Genomic DNA, 19,031 nt, shown 5'->3' with positions numbered 1-19,031 from the left:
TTTTTCAGTTTCACCAGCACTTGATCTTGACTGAAAATGGTCTTGTTGACTGGAAACAGATGTTCTTCAGACTCCAAAAGTTTTATCCAAAAAGGGAAGAATATGGAGATACACTACACTTATGTCGTCACTGCAGCATTCTGTTTTGGAAGGTAAAAGATTTATTAGCCATTTTATTGTAACAAATGGGTTTTAATGGTTGGATTCTCACAAAGTACAAACGCACAATCAGTACTTACACAAATAATTGGTACTTTATATGGCTCACTTGAGCTCAGGCCCAAATAACACCCTGGTGACACTAGACCTTGCTACAATAAAAATACTGGTGAATGTGATCAGAGACTAAGCTCTGATGACCCTTATAAAGTACAAACTAATGGTTTATGGTTTCTACATGTTTGGTGTTTTTGGAGTGAGATTTAGGACACCAGTCTATTTAATGGATAACTCCGATGGCAGTAAAATAATGTGCTTGAACATCATGCAGCCATAATTAAAGGAAAATTATGATGGTGTTCTTTTAATTGTATTTAGTTTACAGCAGCCATAAACCATGCACAAGATAACGACACCCAGGAGCATTTTATTTTTATGCAATTTATTGTAGCAAGACAGCAGACCAGCAGAAACAGTCTTAATGGAGGAGGGCTTTGTACAGCAGGCCAATAGCATAAAACAAGCAAAACATGATCCAAGCTACTAACTAAAATCGGGTCAGTTCCTGACTGCCATGGTGTACCCTAATGGGTTCCCCAAAACAGCTGTCAGCATTTTCATCCAGTTACAGAGAAAGCGAGAAACCTGAGCATCAGTCAGTTCACATACACTATATGATCAAAAGTTTGTGGACACCTGACCATCACACTTACATAATACAAATTTGTTAAATATGCCATTCCAAAACCTTGAGCATTGATACACAACTGAACAACATTTTGGGGCTATAGCAGGTTCTACTGGAAAGTGTGTCTGTGGGAGTTTGGCCTATTTAGTAAAAAGAGCATTTGTGAGGTCTAGTTCTGAGATTGAACGAGAAGGTCTGGCACGCAATAGGCATTTGACTATATCCCAAAGATTTTCAATAGGGTTGAGATCAAGGCTCTGTGAAGGCAACTCAGGTTCCTCCACACCAAGCTCATCAAACCATATCATTTTGGACCTGACTTTTGGGCACGGTCAGGTCCTAAAACTGTCATCCCAAGGTTGGAAGCACACCGTTATTATTCCTTTGTATGCTGTAACATTAACAAGAACTTTCACTGGAAACACCTGCACTCCGTAATTAGGAGGGGTGTCACATACAGTCATTTTTACCATATAGTATGTGAGATTATCAAGTGTCCACAAACTTTTGATCTCATAGTGTATATAAAGGACTCTTCAGAGCTTAGAATAAAGCTGGTCACACATACAGATTTTTGCAGATGGAATAGAAAAAAATCTACACAGCTCGCACTGCACAGGATGAATATCACGCTGCAGGTATTGCATTTTGACAGCCAGTCCTAGCTGTCAAAATACCCGAACATCACCAACTACAATTTTGCCCCTGGTTCCTTCAATTTTTTTCCTTGGGAAAGTTGAAAGGGCTACCCACTGATCGAATTTGTAATGGCTCCTTAACAACCTGACAAAATTTGAGCAGTGTATGGCCCTAAAACTATACAAAGCTTTTGGGCTCCAGGACCCTAAATAGAAATTAAAATCTGAGAAAACAAAAGTCTGGTTTTCTTCACATCAGCCATGTGGATGGAGCCTCTCACCATGTGTATGTGAGAAACCTAGGTGACAAATACACACAGTCCACAATCCTGCCAGCCAATGCTTCACAATAAATAGAAAAAATAGATTTTTGATTTTTTAATAGCTCATCCATAACATTTAGAAAATATATCTAATTATAGAGCGCTATTCATCAGACCAAGATGGACAATTGAAAGGCCAAAGGGCAGTGGATTTGATCCCAAACAAGGGACAGTGGGAGCTATGATCATATTGTTGGGTGCCTAAATAGTTGTTTTATTATACTTCATACACGTAATACTGGCAACAGGAAAGAAATTCTGAAGAAACATAAAACTGATAGGATAACTAAATTAATTAGTGTTTTGCTTTATACACCTGCTGAATGTATGGCTGTAACTCTCACTGTATTCAGCAACTAGTAGGGAGACCACAGGGCTGAAGGAGGATAGGCTGTTACTCCTGTTTTCCTTCTCTTTGCAACAACTGACCTCTCCGTCATGTATTAATAAATATATTTTATTTATTTTTATATATATATATATATATATATATATATATATATATATATATCACACACACACATTGTATATTTGTGTTTTTCCTGATGTGCTCTGCTCTGCTTAGTGACCAGAAAAGCAAATAGGTGCCTGTAAAATGTGTCAGTCATGTACAAGGCTTAGTTTTGTAGGGTAGAGTAGTATTATTGTAGACCACCTAAAAGTTTATCAAATCAACTATCCATCGACTTGACTACTGAAGAGGAGAACATACATATTCCATGCAGATCATGTCATCCGCTGGGTCTTGAAACCAGGAGCCCAGTACTGCAAGGTACTATTGCTTATTACTTAGCCACCCTCTGATCTTAAATGGTAATCTATTACAGCCTTATAATTTAAAATTATAATATGAAGGTTCTCATCGTTCCTTCTCTGCTTGTCTTCTTTATTTGTAAAGGACTGTCAGCTAGCGCTTATATTTAAGGTATTTGGTGCATGTTTCTATCAGGATATTCCATGGGATGTATGTTTCATATATGTTTAAATCCTTATGAGTGAAAGTTTCTAAACTGATAACTGTCAGAGGGGCTCCTAGCAACCAGCATGCTTCTCCTTTTCATTTTCTAACCTGATTTTCAAGCATAAAGGGGAAAGAATGATGTAAGCAAGATTTCAGAGCAAAAATGCTCATCCAGGAAAGTCACATTGCTTTCTCAGTGTTTTCTGAATACTGTGGACTACAGCCCATTTTATTCTCCAGTTCAAAGTGGAAGTAAGGCCAAAACTTTTTTTTTTTTTTTGGTTACGCAATGGTTTCAGAGGCATTAAACCCCAAACCAAAAATTTAATAGTATGTAATGTATAAATGTAATATATTGCAGCTTACCATTCATTAGCGGTGTCTGCAGAAGTTTTCTCTTTTTTTAGGATTTTTTTCCCTTTGTTTTCATTTGGTGATCTGGCCAGTAACACACCTCCTGTATTAGAGTGGAGTGCCCCCACTCTGGATGAAGGAGCACAGGGGCATCTTTTGGACAGCAGTATTGCCAGTTTGAACGGGAGGGGAGTGTTAGATGTATTAGCAGATTTACAGTGTAAATACCCCATCAGGCTAAGTTCACAGAAAATCACGCACATTCCCACAACGCAGGAAAAATGTGCATCCTATTTGCAGGTGTACGGCAGTGTTATTCATTCTTAATGACGCCCCAGTGCACCTTGGTAATGTGCCAAAGTGCATGGTAACTTAGTATTTTTGTGCAACGCAATTTTAGAAAAAGGGTCATGCACTTTTTTTTTTTTTGTGATCTTTCGCTCAAAGGTCAGCCGATTGAAATGAATGGGTTGTCCTACCCTAAAAGCAACATGTGACATCACACAGAAAAATGGGTGCTTGCTGTCACACCTGCATTGGTGTGGACGGAGCCATAGAGCTCTTTCACTTTCTGTACCAGAGACACTGCTGGAAGTAAGAGGAAATCTCCAGAGCAAGACAATGTCCCTACTTACATAGTTGTCATTGGAAAAAGTTTTCACATTGGGAGATTTCTCCTCTTATCCTATTATGGTGACAACTTAAACATTTGGAATGTTTCCTCCAGTTCTGTCACCCATACTAAAGGTGACTCCATCACCTTTCACATCCTATACAAAAGTTTTGGCTTTACATTCACTTTAATTACATATTTTTGTTTCTGTTATGAAGCCTATTGGTTTGCTAGCTTTGCCTGTAATTAAAGACATTAATAAGCTTCCAAATGCATGTTTGTATCTTGTTTACATGATGGAGCCTCATTTTCATGCATTTCTATCATTTTGTCTGAGTTCAGTTCACATAGGGTTAGTTGAATCTTGCTTAAACTCCTCCAAACACTGAAATTGGTACCTAACCCCATTAGGTCTATGGGAGTCGAATCCTGTCCCTTGGTTTGTCAGTTTGCTTTATAGTCAAGAGTGAGTCTTTTTATGTTGCAAAAGAACAACATTAAAACACACACATTCTTTAATCACATGCTTGTGGAATGCCTTAAAGCTGAAATGGCCAAATTTACTAAAGAAAGTGTACAGGTGTTTACTGCAACAATTAGGAGATCACAGATGGCACAGCAGTTTAAAATTGGTCAGCAGCAAAACAGTTTTAAATATTAATTTTAGACTCAAATTTACTGGGGACAAATATTTTACTACAAGAATTAAGAGACTACAGGTCATATAGCAGTTTAAAATTGACCAGTAGAAGTTTTAATGTTGGATAATTAGCCTAACTCTAGAAGTAGCCTAAAGTAGAACGGTAGGCAAAACTTCTTTTTTTTTTTTTTCATTTTGGAAAAAGTAAGGGAGGGTTATGATACCTGCCAGTTTATTATTTGCCATCTGTGTCCAGTTGGGGAAATTTCCCTTCAGTTCCTGTCCCATAGCCAAACAGGAAGTGAGAGAAAATCCCTGCAAATTAAAGGAATCCCTTGGGGCCCCCCCAGGTCACCAGGACTGTCCCCATTGGAAGATTTTCCCTCGTACTTTTCTGGGAACAATTATCTTTTACTATTACTTTCAGTGATAATTGTAAATGGGATAAGTAGAGAGGGGGAATCCTCCTAATGGGGGCACAGACTGCACTCTATCCAAAACTGAAAAAATTGGATTTTTTTCTACATACTTGCCTGTAAAATCCATTTCTTGGGAGTACATCACGGGACACAGAGCAGGCTATAATCATTACTATCTGGGTTATGCGCCACCTATAGGTGAATGGATACTGAAACAGACAGGAAGTCCTCCCCTATGTAATTCCTGCTACACAGGAAGTACCCCAGTTTTGTAGCAAGCGAAGAAATTCCACAAAGAGGGGAGGGATCTCATGGCCCGTGATGTACTCCAAGAGGTGGATTTTACAGGTAAGTATGTAGAAAATATCCAATTTTCTTTATTGTATATCACGGAACACAGAGCAGGCTATAATCATTGCTATCTGGGATGTCCCAAAGCAATACATTTGAGGAGAGGGAGACACTCTTATCACCCCAAAGACCTACTCCGCCACCTGTAACACACTGCTGCCAAAAGCAGCATCCTCTGTAGCTCTAACATCCCACTTGGTAGAACCTTGTGTATGTATGCACTGAAGACCAGGTGGGGGCCTTGCCAACCTTAGTCACTGACTCCTGATGGCGAATTTCCCAAGAGGCTCAAACAATTCTGGTAGAGTGCGCCCTTACCCGACAGGATGGGACCTTGCCCTTCAAACTATAGGCTTCAATGATTAACTGGCTGATCCAATGAGAAATAGTTGCCTTAGATGCTGCTTGCCCTTTCCTGGGCCCTTCTGGTAGCACAAATAAGGAATTGGACCTTCTGATTAGTGCCGACCTTTTAGGATACTCTAATGGCTTGCACTACATCCAAAGAATGTGGCAATTTCTCTCCTGACGAATAAGGATTCGGAAAAAGAGAGGCTTGAAGTTCTGATTCAAGTGAAAGCTAGAAACCACTTTAGACAAGAAGGCTGGAGGAGGGCGCAATACCACCTTATCATGGTGTAAGATTAAAAATGGCTCCTTGCAAGAAAGAGCCACCAGCTCCAACAACTGTCTTGCCAAACTGATTGCAATAAAAAAAAAACGCCTTTCGAGCCAAAAGGACTAGTGGAATATCACCAATAGGTTCAAATGGCTGCTTCCACAAGATAGCCAACACTAAATTTAATTCCCAGGGGCACAAGGGTAGCCTCATAGGAGAGACTGTACGAATCACCCCCTGCAGAAAAGCCCGAACCAAGGAGTGCGAAGCAATAGGCCTTTGAAAAAAATAAGGACAAAGCTAAAAATCTGACCCTTAATGGTGCCCAAGGCCAACCTCATTTCCAAACCTGACTGGAGAAAAGAAAGAATCCTCCTAGTCACATATTTCCTGGGATGTCGACCTTTTGGACTCACACCAGGAAATGTAAGACTTACAGACTCTGTAATAGATTTTCCTGGAATCTGCCTTCCTAGCATTCAACATTGTAGAAATAACTGGACCTGATACCCCTCGGTCTCTCAAGATCCTGGCTTCAATAGCCACACAGTCAAATTTAGCAAATGTGAAGCAGGGTGCCATGTTGGGCCCTGAGACAATAAGTCTGGCTGGACTGGAAGAGATCATGGACTGTCTACAGCTATCTTTACTATATCTGTGTACCAAGCCCTCCTGGGCAAGGCCTTCACTGAGGTGCAGCAGAAGATGAATCTGGAGGGAGCAAGCATACATTAGGGAGAACTGATCCCAAGAAGTCACCAGAGCATCCACCCTGAACGTGAGCGGGTCCCTTGTTCTGGACACGAACTTGTCCACCTTGTTGAACTTGTCTGAATTGTTTGTCTACTTGCTGTTTTCTGTGCCTGGACAGCGCATGGGTACGGTTGTGTACGTATATGACTATGTGTGACTGTTGGTTGGAAATGTGTTGTTTTTCCTCTTGTGGTTGGCTGCAGTACTGGTTAACATGTGTGATATTCCTGCATTTATTATCTTACGGTCATGGCTGGCCCGTAATTATGGCATCAGTTTCCATGTCTTGTATTTGTTTATTGGGCTCTGCACAGCCGACCTTTTGCCATCGCTTGTGTTAGATGGCTTCTGTTTTGTTACTATAAGTTAAAAGAAAAAAAAAAAAAAAGTTTACAAATAAACACCTTTTTTTTAATAAAAAAAAAGACTGTCATCTGTGGTTACTATTTTCCAAACCACCGGAAAAAAATTTCCAGATTCCGAGCCACCAACCACTAATTCAGACTCTGCCTTACCCTGGGGAACAGAGATATGTGACAATCCAATACTTGGACCTTTTTGTTCCAGACAGACAGAATGTTTCTCTGCAATGGTCTGGTGTGGAACTGTGTATAGGGCACTGCCTCGAATTCGGATACCATCATCCTCAACAACCTCATGCAGAGATGTATAGATGGATACCTTTTTTCTCCTCACATCGTGCACCTGATCTCTCAGAGCACAGATCTTTCCTGGAAGCAGGAACACTTTTGTCTGCAATGTATCTAGGACCAACCCCAAATATTGCAGGCTTTGAACCAGCGATACTTGAAGTTTAAGATCCAGCCTAGTTGTTCTATAACGTGAACTGCAGGAGCCACAGTTCGCCTTAAGCTCGGAACAGACTGCGCCCTGAGTAATTGGTCATCCAAATACCCTAGTATCCAATACTGGAGCCAGAACCTTTGTGAAAACTTGATTGGCCGTGGCAAGGCCAAAGGGCAAAACCACAGACTGAAAATGATGACCTTCCACTGCAAACCGCAGAAACCTTTTTTAATGAGGTTGGAATATTCGTACATGAAGGTGTGAGTCATTGGTGTCTATGGATGCTAGAACAATTCCCTATCTTCAGGAGGGGGGGTGTGCAAATGGATTGCATTCATCCAAAATGAATGAACAAATAGAAATCAGTTCAGAGCCTTGACATCTAGTATAGGCCTCATGTCTCCATTTGGTTTAAGAACCGTATACAGGTTCGAGTAGAAGCCCTTGAACCTCTCCCTTGACAGCACTTCCGCAATTACCCCTTGGAACAGCAATCAATCAAGTGCTTGAAATAAAGAATTTCTCTTTTAGCTGGCTTGTGGGTTCATTGGACTTTAAAAACCAGGGAGGGTTAAGAACCCGAAAGTTCAGTCTGCACCCCTGAGAAATCGTGGAAATTACCCACTTGTCTTGGATCACCTCTTCCCAGGCATTTCAAAACTGCAACCTCCTCCACCCCCCACGTAGCAGACCCAGCAAGAGCAAAAGAAGCCTTATCAGCTGGGACCTTAAACACTTGGGCATTGTCCACTGGACAAGTACAATTTTTATCCAGGGAAGTACTGTTGCATCAACCGCCGGCATTCTCCATTTCTTAACAAATTTTTCCTTCAGGGGAAACAGCAGTGAAAACCTTTTGGGAGGAACAAATACTTTATCTGGGTGACCCTAGTCAGCATATACCACCTGCTGTAAGAGTGGGTGCAGTGAAAAGGCTTGAGCATTCTGCGGAGGCCACATCAAACCCAAAGAGGAGTAGGAGGTCTCTGAAGCCTTCAGTGGAGGCAATTTGAATCCACAGCGGACCATTTCTGTAAGAGATTGGACTAACAATCTCTAGGACTGAGAGGCTGAAAACGCTTGTCCCTCCTCAAGCACTGACTGCCTAGAAGTAGAGTCTTCCGCCTGACCTTCCTCCAGATCTTCATCAGCCACTTCCTCCATATCCTCTACCAACTCCGGATCCAAAACATGAGGATCTGGGGAGGGGGATCTTTCCCACTTACCTCCCTGCATAACAGAGGACATCATGTCAGCTATATTATTCTCCAGTCCAGCCAAGGCTGTGCTAGATCATTCTTAGTAATGTATGCTGAAGCAAACATAGGTAGCAGCCACAGTGCCAGACAAGTAAAGTGGCTCCGATTGCCCAGTCCCCTCTGGTGTTTCAGGGGAAGTCACCACAGTGAAACTTTGACTAGGCTCCTCAGGACCTGACGATGGTGCACATGTGCCCCTTCCTTCTGTGGTTCCCCCACTTTGCTTTCTAGAAGACATTGCTTATTCCAAAGCCAATTTACAACAATGCAACTGGGGCTTGTGACAATAAATACTTAACCCACCAGTACAGCACCCCACCATACAAGACTGTTATCCAGCATTTAACAGCTATCACAGCCTAGAACGCAAACAGATGTAGCACTAAAGCAGGAGCCAGTCCAGACTGCCACCTGTGACCATACACCCATCAAGGACTCGCATGTCCAAAGGATAGTCTGCTCTGTGTTCCTTCCAGCAGCCTCACAGGAGCACCACGTGTTAGACACTATCCACCTAAGTAAGATGGCTGCCCGTAGCTTCCGGACGCAACTGCTCATACCCGGTGTGCCACGTGCACACCCGCCATGCGCGCCTGCGAAGCAAACCGTTGCTGCGCATGCATGGCGTGCCACATGTATGCCTGTCTTGCAGGACCCAACCACGTTCTCATAGAGAAGTGAACATTAGTGACTATCACCTTCCAGACACTGGTGAAAAAACTGAGTTACTTCCTGTGTAGTAGGCATTATATAAGGAAGTACTCCTGTCTTTTCGTCAGCCAGCATCCATTCACCTATAGGTGACACATAACTCTGGTAGTAATGATTATAGCCTATGATGTATGATAAAGAAAGTTTTTTTGCTTTTTAGTTGTACTTTAAACCTAACTTTATCTAGGGGGTTAGGGAGATGCATTGAATTTGAAAGATCTAATATGAGGTGTTTAAGGTGCACTTCCTTATATTTTTAAAAAACGATGGAGATGGTTTGCAACATATGAATACTGTGTTTCTAGCATCCCAAAGTTAACAAAGAAATCTGCAAAATCCCACCCCCAAAATGAAAGTCTGCTCCCTTGTTTTTTATTTTTCATTTTATTTTTTTTTTGGGGGGGAGGGGCAGTTTACAAAATAAACAGCCATTTCAACAATCCAATATATCCCCAAAATAAAGGAAAACCCCCTGAGACAAAAGTCAACTTTAAAGCAGGCCTTCACCCACAAATAGCAGTTCTCTTCTGTCTCCTCCCCATCCATCTTACCCAAGTAGATTTTTTTATTTTTTTTTAACATAAAGTATTTTTATTTTTTAATGAATGCACTTTTTGAATCCTCACTTAGGCAAGAATGATGTGTCCAGCTTCCTGCTGTCTCCTGGGATATCTAGGTCTTCTTCTAGGAGACATTCCAATGTGAGATATCATTTATAGCAGGGGGTAGCACATAACAAAGGCATCATTATTGGCACATCTAAGAAAGCTGACATACGTTCAGAGGCCCTTGTAGTGCGTTATTTTTGCAAAGAATTTTGATGGTTGAACTACTGCCTTTAGTTCACCAGACTGCAAACCTTGAACAGGCTGGGCTTGCCTCTAACCTATGGTATGCTCGAACCTCATGCCAACTCAGGAGTTTGTTTTTGAAGAGCTGCGGGCTTCTTCCTACCCAATCCATGTAGTCTGGTGGCCCTATCACTGTTTTTATTACCTTCCACTTACATCCTTACATTTCACTATTTTCCCCAAACTGATCCTTTTGCCACTTTTTTCATGCCCCTTGCCAATGTATGCTAGGAGGGGGGTACATAAAGCAATACCCCCAGATGCCCCAGCAGGCTAGAAAAGATGTAGCCTTGGTTAAACTGGCAGCTAAATTATTCTACTTGTTGCCTAAAGTCATTCTTTAATCCCATTGTCATCTGTCACTTTTTTTTTAAAACTGTAGCATATTAACTGCATGCTTTATGTTTACAGTTATGTTTAATTGGTCTCCCCCCCCAATTTATGTTTGCAATGCGTGATGTGTCCCCTTTCATCTCTCCCAAATGGAATTTATTGGCTGCCATGGATAAAGAATTCATCCAGTGTAAAAGCCCTTAGTTGTACCCACTGTTACTGCTGATTATGCAGACTGAAGCTCATCACTGGCTCGGAAAGAATACCGGCACAGGAAGATGTTTTTGTTAGGGATCTTCTTGCAAAACAATAGAAGCAGAGGAAATGTTAACTGAAGAGTCATATAAAGTTTTACAATTATAAAAATCAGTTTTGTTTTTTTTTAATTTTCTGTATAATCAAATTAGCCTTTCTTAGCCAGTGATCTATGGAACCCTAGGAATGTTTCTCCAGAGGTTGCAGTGAGTTCTTTTTTTTGTAACTATGTTTTAAGGAGGGTATTTTTTCCACTGACCACCAATGTAGGTAGGTGGTTCTTTCTTCCACGGACCACCAATGAAACGTGGCACTTCACCATTGACCACCAATGAAAGGAGGCCCTTCACCAATGACCACCAAAGAAATGGGGTGCTTCACCAGTGCCTAACCATGTAGGGGAACTAAAATATTTAGTGTCTCTGAGACCTGGTTCCTCAAGGGGTGTAAAGGTTGAGAAAGGCTAAATAAAAGACATTTGTTGGGCTTTATCTTTAGGAAGGCACAGCTGTTCACATTTTATGTTTTTTGATGGTTTTCTTTTTCCTGTCAGGACTCTGGACATCCTTGCACGGCTAATGATCCCAGTAGCTGTCTTACGCCGGTCTCTCCACAGCACTTCATCGACCTTTTCCAGTTCTGAATGAAGTCCGTTGTTATATTAGTAATTTGTGTATGAATGATGTAGGGTATTTTTAAAGGACCTTTGCTAGTAGTTGAAATGTTTATGGGAACCATATCTCTGCTGGACTATGGTACAGGTGAGAAGACCAAGTATGTTTTATCTGGACCTTACTATTATTGTTTTGTTGTTTTCCCTGTTTCTTTACACTAAATTATGTGCATATAGATATAATAGATGGTTTTGTACTGTAAATATATGGTACTACAGACTTCGAGTTCTAGAATATTATTGCACACCTCACTTTTACTTATGTGCACTTTTTATTATTAAATCTTGGTATTCAGGGTGAAAATATTTATCAGAGGACTCATGAGTTGCTCGAAGTTCCTCTAGGTGTAGGACTTTTAAAAGGGATACTGAACACTATACTCAAAGCCTATATTTCACTTTTTTAGGAATGTGGCCAGGTTAAATCAGTAACTTCACACCTGTGTGCTGCATTAACACATGCACACTAACTCGTGTTGGGTTTATTGTGCTGCCAAACTACCCCAGCACACCAAAAACTGAACTTGATCTTTTTTCAGCAACACGGGGCACAACCGCAGTAATACATTACAGCCACATTAGGTTAATGGGCAGCATCACAACCCAGGAACGTGTGCATGGTGCTATACTGTGTGTTCCTTTATTGTGGCCGTTACCACACCACAAAGGTGTAAACCCAGTCTTAGTCCTCATTTATAAATATCACATAGGTGTGAAAATATTTATTTTTTATTATTTATCCCTATAATGCTGATATTACTCATGAATTATGTTATCTTCCGCTACAAGGAGCATTTTCTTCTCTACTTAGCAGACACCTCATAGAACCACACATTTTTTTTCTACAGTCTAAAGGCAGTGGCATTTTATTTGCTACTCTATTTAATAAAAAATTATTTTAAAAAAAGATAGCTTTATTTAGATTTGTACTGGTTCTGGATGGTGCAAAATGTATTTATTACCTATGAATTCCAAGACTCTATATTTCAAAACCTTCTGTTTCCCCTACTGAATATCTGTGGTCTCTAGGTGCAGTTGCCCATGCCCTTTAGAGCAGAGCAGCCACTGATACACTCCCATGTCTTGATTACCGACCTTGGAATGGGCATCCATGAGTGGGTGAGCATGAAAATTGTGTTTCCTTAAATCTCTCTCCAAAATGAGGGTCTACATCGTGACTCAGTAGTCATATAGCATGACAGGAGCCAGTTCTTTACAAGAAACAGAAGCCAGTAAAACATGTTGAAATACAGTGGGGCAAAAAAGTATTTAGTCAGCTGCCAATTGTGCAGGCTCTCCCTCTTAAAAAGATGAGAGAGGCCTGTAATTAGCATCATAGGTAGACCTCAACTATGAGAGACAAAATGAGAAAAAAAATCCAGACAATCACATTGGCTGATTTGGAAAGAATTTATTTGCAAATTATGGTGGAAAATAAGTATTTGGTCAATATCAAAAATTAATCTCAATACTTTGTTATAAATCCTTTGTTGGCAATGACAGAGGTCAAACGTTTCCTGTAAGTCTTCACAAGGTTGGCACACACTGTTGCTGGTATGTTGGCCCATTCCTCCATGCAGATCTCCTCTATAGCAGTGATGTTTTGGGGCTGTCGCTGGGCAACACGGACTTTCAGCTCCCTCCAAAGGTTTTCTATGGGGTTGAGATCTGGAGACTGGCTAGGTCACTCCAGGACCTTGAAATGCTTCTTACGAAGCCACTCCTTCATTGCCCGGGCAGTATGTTTGGGATCATTGTCATGTTGGAAGACCCAGCCACGTTTCATCTTCAATGCCCTTGCTGATAGAACTTGCACTCAAAATCTCACAATACATGGCCCCATTCATTCTGTCCTGTACATGGATCAGTCGTCCTGGTCCCTTTGCGGAGAAACAGCCCCAAATCATGATGTTGCCACCCCCATGCTTCACAGTAGGTATGGTGTTCTTTGGATCCAACTCAGCATTCTCTCTCCTCCAAACACGACGAGTTGTGTTTCTACCAATCAGTTCTATTTTGGTTTCATCTGACCACATGACATTCTCCCAATCCTCTTCTGGATCATCCAAATGCTCTCTAGCAAACTTCAGACGGGCCCGGACATGTACTGGCTTAAGCAGGGGGACACTGCAGGATCTGAGTCCCTGACGGTGTAGTGTGTTACTGATGGTAGCCTTTATTACGTTGGTCCCAGCTCTTTGCAGGTCATTCACTAGGTCCCCCCGTGTGGTCCTGGCATTTTTGCTCATCTTTCTTGTGATCATTTTGACTCCACGGGGTGAGATCTTGCGTGGGGCCCCAGATCGAGGGGAGATTATCAGTGGTCTTGTATGTCTTCCATTTTCTAATTATTGCTCCCACAGTTGAGTTGTTCACACCAAGCTGCTTGCCTATTGCATATTCAGTCTTCCCAGCCTGGTGCAGGTCTACAATTTTGTTTCTGGTGTCCTTCGACAGCTCTTTGGTCTTCACCATAGTGGAGTTTGGAGTGTGACTGTTTGAGGTTGTGGACAGGTGTCTTTTTTACTGATAAAAAAGTTCAAACAGGTGCCATTGATACAGGTAATGAGTGCTGGACAGAGGAGCCTCTTAAAGAAGAAGGTACAGGTCTGTGAGAGCCAGAAATCTTGTTTGTTTGTAGGTGACCAAATACTTATTTTCCACCATAATTTGCAAATAAATTATTTCCAAATCAGCCAATGTGATGGGGATATATTATCCAGCTGTTTGTGACTTCTGTCCCAGTGACAACCACTCCCCCCGTTTTCTTATTAGGGGAAACATTTTCGTAGTGGGGCACAGACAAAAATGTTAACTTCTACACTTTAAAAGAGAAGTTTGGGAATAATAAAAAAAAAAAAAATCTATACTCGCCTAGGTGGATGCAGCATTGGTTCGCTACTGCATCTGTCCCCCGCCATTTCTAAGACTGAGAACTGAGCAATCAAAGACTGCTGCTCTCAGTCTTCAGTGAGTAGAGAGCCTCTGCTCCGTCCCTCCAGCACTCACTAGCGCACCGGGCTGTGGAGGGGGCGGGAGTGACTGTCTGAGAGGTTGATTCAGTTGTCTGTCCAGGCATCTGAGTGGATCTTCACTTTAAAGTTGCGATCTGTCGAGAGTGTGGACCAGCTCTGTGACGTCAGCCAACAGACAATAAAAATGCTGCATGTTATGCTTTAAAAAAAAAAATTTTTTTTTTGGGGGGGGGGGTTGTTTGGAGGTCAGCCATCTTGATTGGCCAGCCTGGGTGTACAGGCGTTAATTCATCTTGGCAAGGAATGTTAACATTGCACATTTTGCAAGTTTGCTAGCAGACAGATAGGACACTTTTGTTACAGATAAGTCTCTTTTACAATGCAAAGCTTTGCTAATAGCAATTGCACTTAAAAGAGAAGCAGTCATGGGCTTGTGCAAGGATTTAAATACCAGTCCTAAGCAGCCCACAGATGTCTTCTTTCTTTTTTTTAATCTTTTTTTTTTTTTTTTTTTTTCTTTCAACTAACTCCATGTGGATGGGAGAATCCTCCTCCCACCGAGCTATAGTTTTCTGACAATGGGGAGACTTTCCTGCTGTCAGAGTACACTGATCAGAGCTGCTGACTATAGCCTCAAGCGGGGAAAACCCAACAGGGTGGTTAGACTTCTGTACAACATTGTTCAAAATTTGTCCGGTCCCTGCAGAACTGGCTGAATTTTGATCCATGCATTGCCAGCTTTAAAGCAGACTTAACCTATTCAAGAAATCACAGTACCTTGACAGTGCCTTGTTTTCCACCCAGAAGGGCACAGTGATTATTGGTTAAGGTGAGCATATACTTTCTGGACTTTAATGCTGGCCCATAGATGATCCAGTGCCTTTGCAGTGGCTTTTTTTTTTATACATGTCTGTGTATGCAAGTCATACAGAGCTCATCTGCACAACCTGGGACCAGCCATTGTAAAAATCCATCCCACCCACACAGCTCAGTCTTTCTGCTGCCTCTGACTCTGATTGGCCAATATAAAAATCTATCATAGCCTCCTACCTTGTGATCTACCATAGCACGATACTGGTCACTGTGGGAGGGGAAACTAAGAAAAAGCATCTTCCTGTCATTAGCAAGCTGATTACATAATTTTTAATGATTTTATTTTTTGTACTGTTTCTGTTTATTGTGTCAGGCCAAGACTCACGCAGACTTGTAAAACTGCTGGTCAATTCACTTTAAAGTGATACTAAAGGCTTGTGGTTTTTTTTTTGGTTTTTTTGAAATAACAAACCTGTTATTCATACCTGCTTCTTGCAATGGTTTTGCATGGAACAGCGCTGATCCTCTTCTTTTAGGGTCCCCTGCATGCGCTCCAGGCTCCTCACCCCAATCGGTTGCCCCTAATAGCAAGCCTTATGCTGTGGAGGCACTGCATGCTCGCTCCTGAGCCACGCTTCTGTAAATGGACCTTGTCCATTCTCACACACACACACCCTCTCTCCTCATTAGCTTACTGGCTGTGGTTGACAACAGCATTAGCCAATGACTCCCACTGTTGTGTGAGCCAATGGGGGGGAGAGACCTGGGAGAGCTGCTACTCTCATGCACATTGCTGGACAATATGGGGCTCAGGTAGGTATAAGGGGGAGGGGGAGCTGCACCCAGAAGGTTTTTTTTTTTACCTTAAAGTGGAACTTCACTCTCTCAATCAACATTTACTATTTTTAAACCTTATGCTGCTAGTATTAGTAAATAAATAGGGATGCATATCATATTTACTTTGTTTTGAATTGTTTTTTACATTTCTTTAGTTACCTCCTGGTTTCCATGCCAAGGCAAATGATGTCATACATCCCAGGAGTCTTCAGGAGGGGCTTTCTCATCTAAGCACACCTGCCTGCATGCCTGAGCTAAAGGAAGATGAATTCCAGAAAATACTACATGAATCATCTGTCCTTACTCAAGATGGCCATGGCCAGAAATACTAGGGGGTGTTTTTGTTAGTGATCTCTCAACAAAATAAAGCATGGAGATATGGATGGAGGAGTTTGCTTTGCATATTAAAAGTAAATTAAATAGTGCTTTTGGTTTGTGGTGCTCAGAGTGTAGTTCCACTTTAACGCATAGAATACATTACGATAAAAAAACCGTCTGCCTTTAGAACCACTTTAAGTTGTTATAACTGTGCAGATTGACTTAAATTCACCCCTTTATTAAGTAGCTCTATTCACTTTGTCTGAGCATGACTCGGATAAGTATGTAATCCTATATATTAAAAGATTACATGTGTACAAGTACACATACAGTATGTCTAAATAAAATCTATTTGCATTTTATTTGCACATCTGTTTTTTTTTTTTTTGTTTTTTTTTTTTAGCTTAAAAAAATTATTTTGCACTTGAACTTGGCTAAGCTATGTTTGTGTCTGAGCTTGCCAAATATAAAAACCAGACTATAATTTTTTAAAACCTAGAATTTTTTTTGTGTAGGAAATAAGGTTTTTTTTTTTCTGATTTTCTATTGGAAAGTATGAGGTTCTTTAGCCATTTCTCCACAGATTTTGTCAGGAGCTGAACCTCAGTCATACATAGCCCATTACAAGGAAATCATGAGAAATGGTTACCTGATTTTTAGTTTAAACTGGTGTTTCTTTTAAATTCCATCTCGTAGCATGGCCTGGGAAGCCTTCTTTGATCTGCATAGACTGTGTTTGGTTCTTCCAAAATTAAAAACTAAAATTTAATATATTGCAGTTTACCAATCCCTTAGGGCTTAGTTCACATTGCTGCAACCCCCAATGTACCCCCAATGTACTGCTATTTGCACTGTGACTTGCTTATGACTTTAATGCAGCTTGAGAAGTCTATGGCTCTCAAGTTGCATGAAAGTCGCATCAAAGTAGTGTAGGAACCTTTTTAAAAGTCGTTGCGATTTGAGTTGGATTGGAGTGTCGCAGTTGAAATAAATGGGTTTTTAATTGCATGCAACTTGTGACACAAAGTCACATTTCAAAGTCCCAGCAGTGTGAACCAGGGCTCAGCGTGGGGCTGCAATCATTTTTTCTTTTTTTCTTTTTTTTTTAGAATTTTTTTTCTCCATTATTTTTACCTGTTGATCCTATCAGTGACATACTTCCTGCCCTATGGTGACAACGGTCACTCACTGTATATGTATGGAGAACCAGCATAGTCACCACTGGCTGCTCACTCCCATTTGACTGCAGGCTGATGCAGACACCTACACATTCAATCTGCATCCATAGGGTAAACCTGAAGAAGAGCCAGCCTGCAGTATCATTAGGAGACATGCACCTGCATGTAGAGATAACCTGCCAGAAAAGCAGCATTGATTTCAAGGAACAAAAAAAGAAAACCAACAAATTAAAAAAAAAAGTTGTATCCTATCAAGACCAAATCCTATACATTTTTGCTTGAGGTTTAAATCTATTGTAAGCATTTAAATTGAATGTGATCACAATCTGATGTATAGGCTTGGGGTTGTACATTATTTTCAAGTTGAATTGTTCAGATAATTCAGATTGTACACCTTTTTATTACACTTATAAGGTTGACTATTTAGGCACATTTTAAATGTAGTTTATAGTTGATGTGTCATTTCCCAAAAACCAATGGATGGATTTATGCATTATAAGTAGGATTAACTGGTCCTAAATGTGCCCTGTGTGTGAGCAGTGGTAATGCAGTGTTTTGCAACAGCTGTGACTATGAAAAATGGGGTAGGATGTCATGAACCATGCTTACAACATGTATGAAATGTTGCCTAACAATTCAAATGTCCAATGCCCAACCTGTAGCTCTGAACAGAGTGCAGAAAAAATTGCACAATGGGTTGATTTCGCATTTGATATATACTGTTTGTTAGAAGGTCACTGTACTGCAGCAGGTTATAAGAATGAGCATTTCATAGATCAGCCCCAGTAAACCTAGTAAACCATGAATGCTTATTTTACCAAAAATGAGGTTGCACATCTGTATTGCAGAATATTAGGAGCTGCTTCCCTGGCATAGTAACTCATAATCATGGCTCTCAGCACTGCCGTCTACTGGCAGACTTGGAAGCAAGTGTTAAAATGCACAGTAGGTGACCAATAAAATGTTGTATTCTTTGTTCTAAGGGGCAATGCTTCTTTAATGATATTACTAAAATACTATTTTTTTTTCAGAATTAATTTTGGAAAATGTGCTTTATTCTCTTGTTTTCACAGTAAAAAGTATAAAATGTGATTTGGATTCAAAATTGTGCTGTTGCATATGTTATGTAGGAAGGTACTACCTGGTAAAAGTCATTACAAAGAACTGCTTGTAAAATGTTTAACATGTGTATTTAGGAATGTAAAACACATGCATTGTGTCTGCTGATTTATGTCTATTGAAGGAACATTTTTTTAATAAAATATTTGTTAATTATAAAGCTTTGTGTAATTACTGCTGTTTTCACAGATTTCAAAGTGGTTGTGTATAGTAAATAAGGTCCTCTGTAAGCAACTGTCTGCAGATGCTGGAGCCCCGATAAATCACGTCCTGATAATTTGCATCAGCATCTGTTTATCAGCTCACATATTAAGTGGATATAAGAAGTCTACACACCCATGTTAAAATGTCAGGTTTCTGTGATGTAAAAAAATGCAACAAAGA

The 19,031-nt window shown here is 40.7% G+C and overlaps 1 protein-coding gene across 3 annotated transcripts in view; it reads left to right on the top strand.

The window, feature by feature from the left end:
* The window catches only part of FBXO25 (F-box protein 25), a 51,690-nt gene extending 32,883 nt beyond the window's left edge, over positions 1-18,807 (top strand). Inside the window, exons 10-13 of one of the 3 annotated variants that reach the window (XR_016311951.1) lie at positions 9-152; positions 2,707-2,733; positions 11,288-11,495; positions 16,188-18,807. Coding sequence is in view for 2 of the 3 variants with exons in the window: in XM_089671966.1 (XP_089528092.1) it covers positions 9-152; positions 2,707-2,733; positions 11,288-11,377 (261 nt within the window). In the remaining variant the exon portion in view is untranslated. Of the gene's footprint in view, positions 1-8; positions 153-2,706; positions 2,734-11,287 lie in introns of all 3 variants that reach the window. The other 2 variants (XM_089671966.1, XM_089671967.1) reach the window with 2 other exon arrangements.
* Positions 18,808-19,031: the final 224 nt, after the last annotated feature.

The sequence above is a fragment of the Staurois parvus genome, unplaced genomic scaffold, assembly GCF_062004578.1.
Source record: "Staurois parvus isolate SC_StPar_1 unplaced genomic scaffold, SC_StPar_1.0 ptg000116l, whole genome shotgun sequence".
Taxonomy (NCBI): Eukaryota; Metazoa; Chordata; class Amphibia; order Anura; family Ranidae; genus Staurois; species Staurois parvus.
The sequence above is the reverse complement of the archived record's forward strand: the minus strand, read 5'-3'. Positions and strand labels throughout refer to the sequence as shown.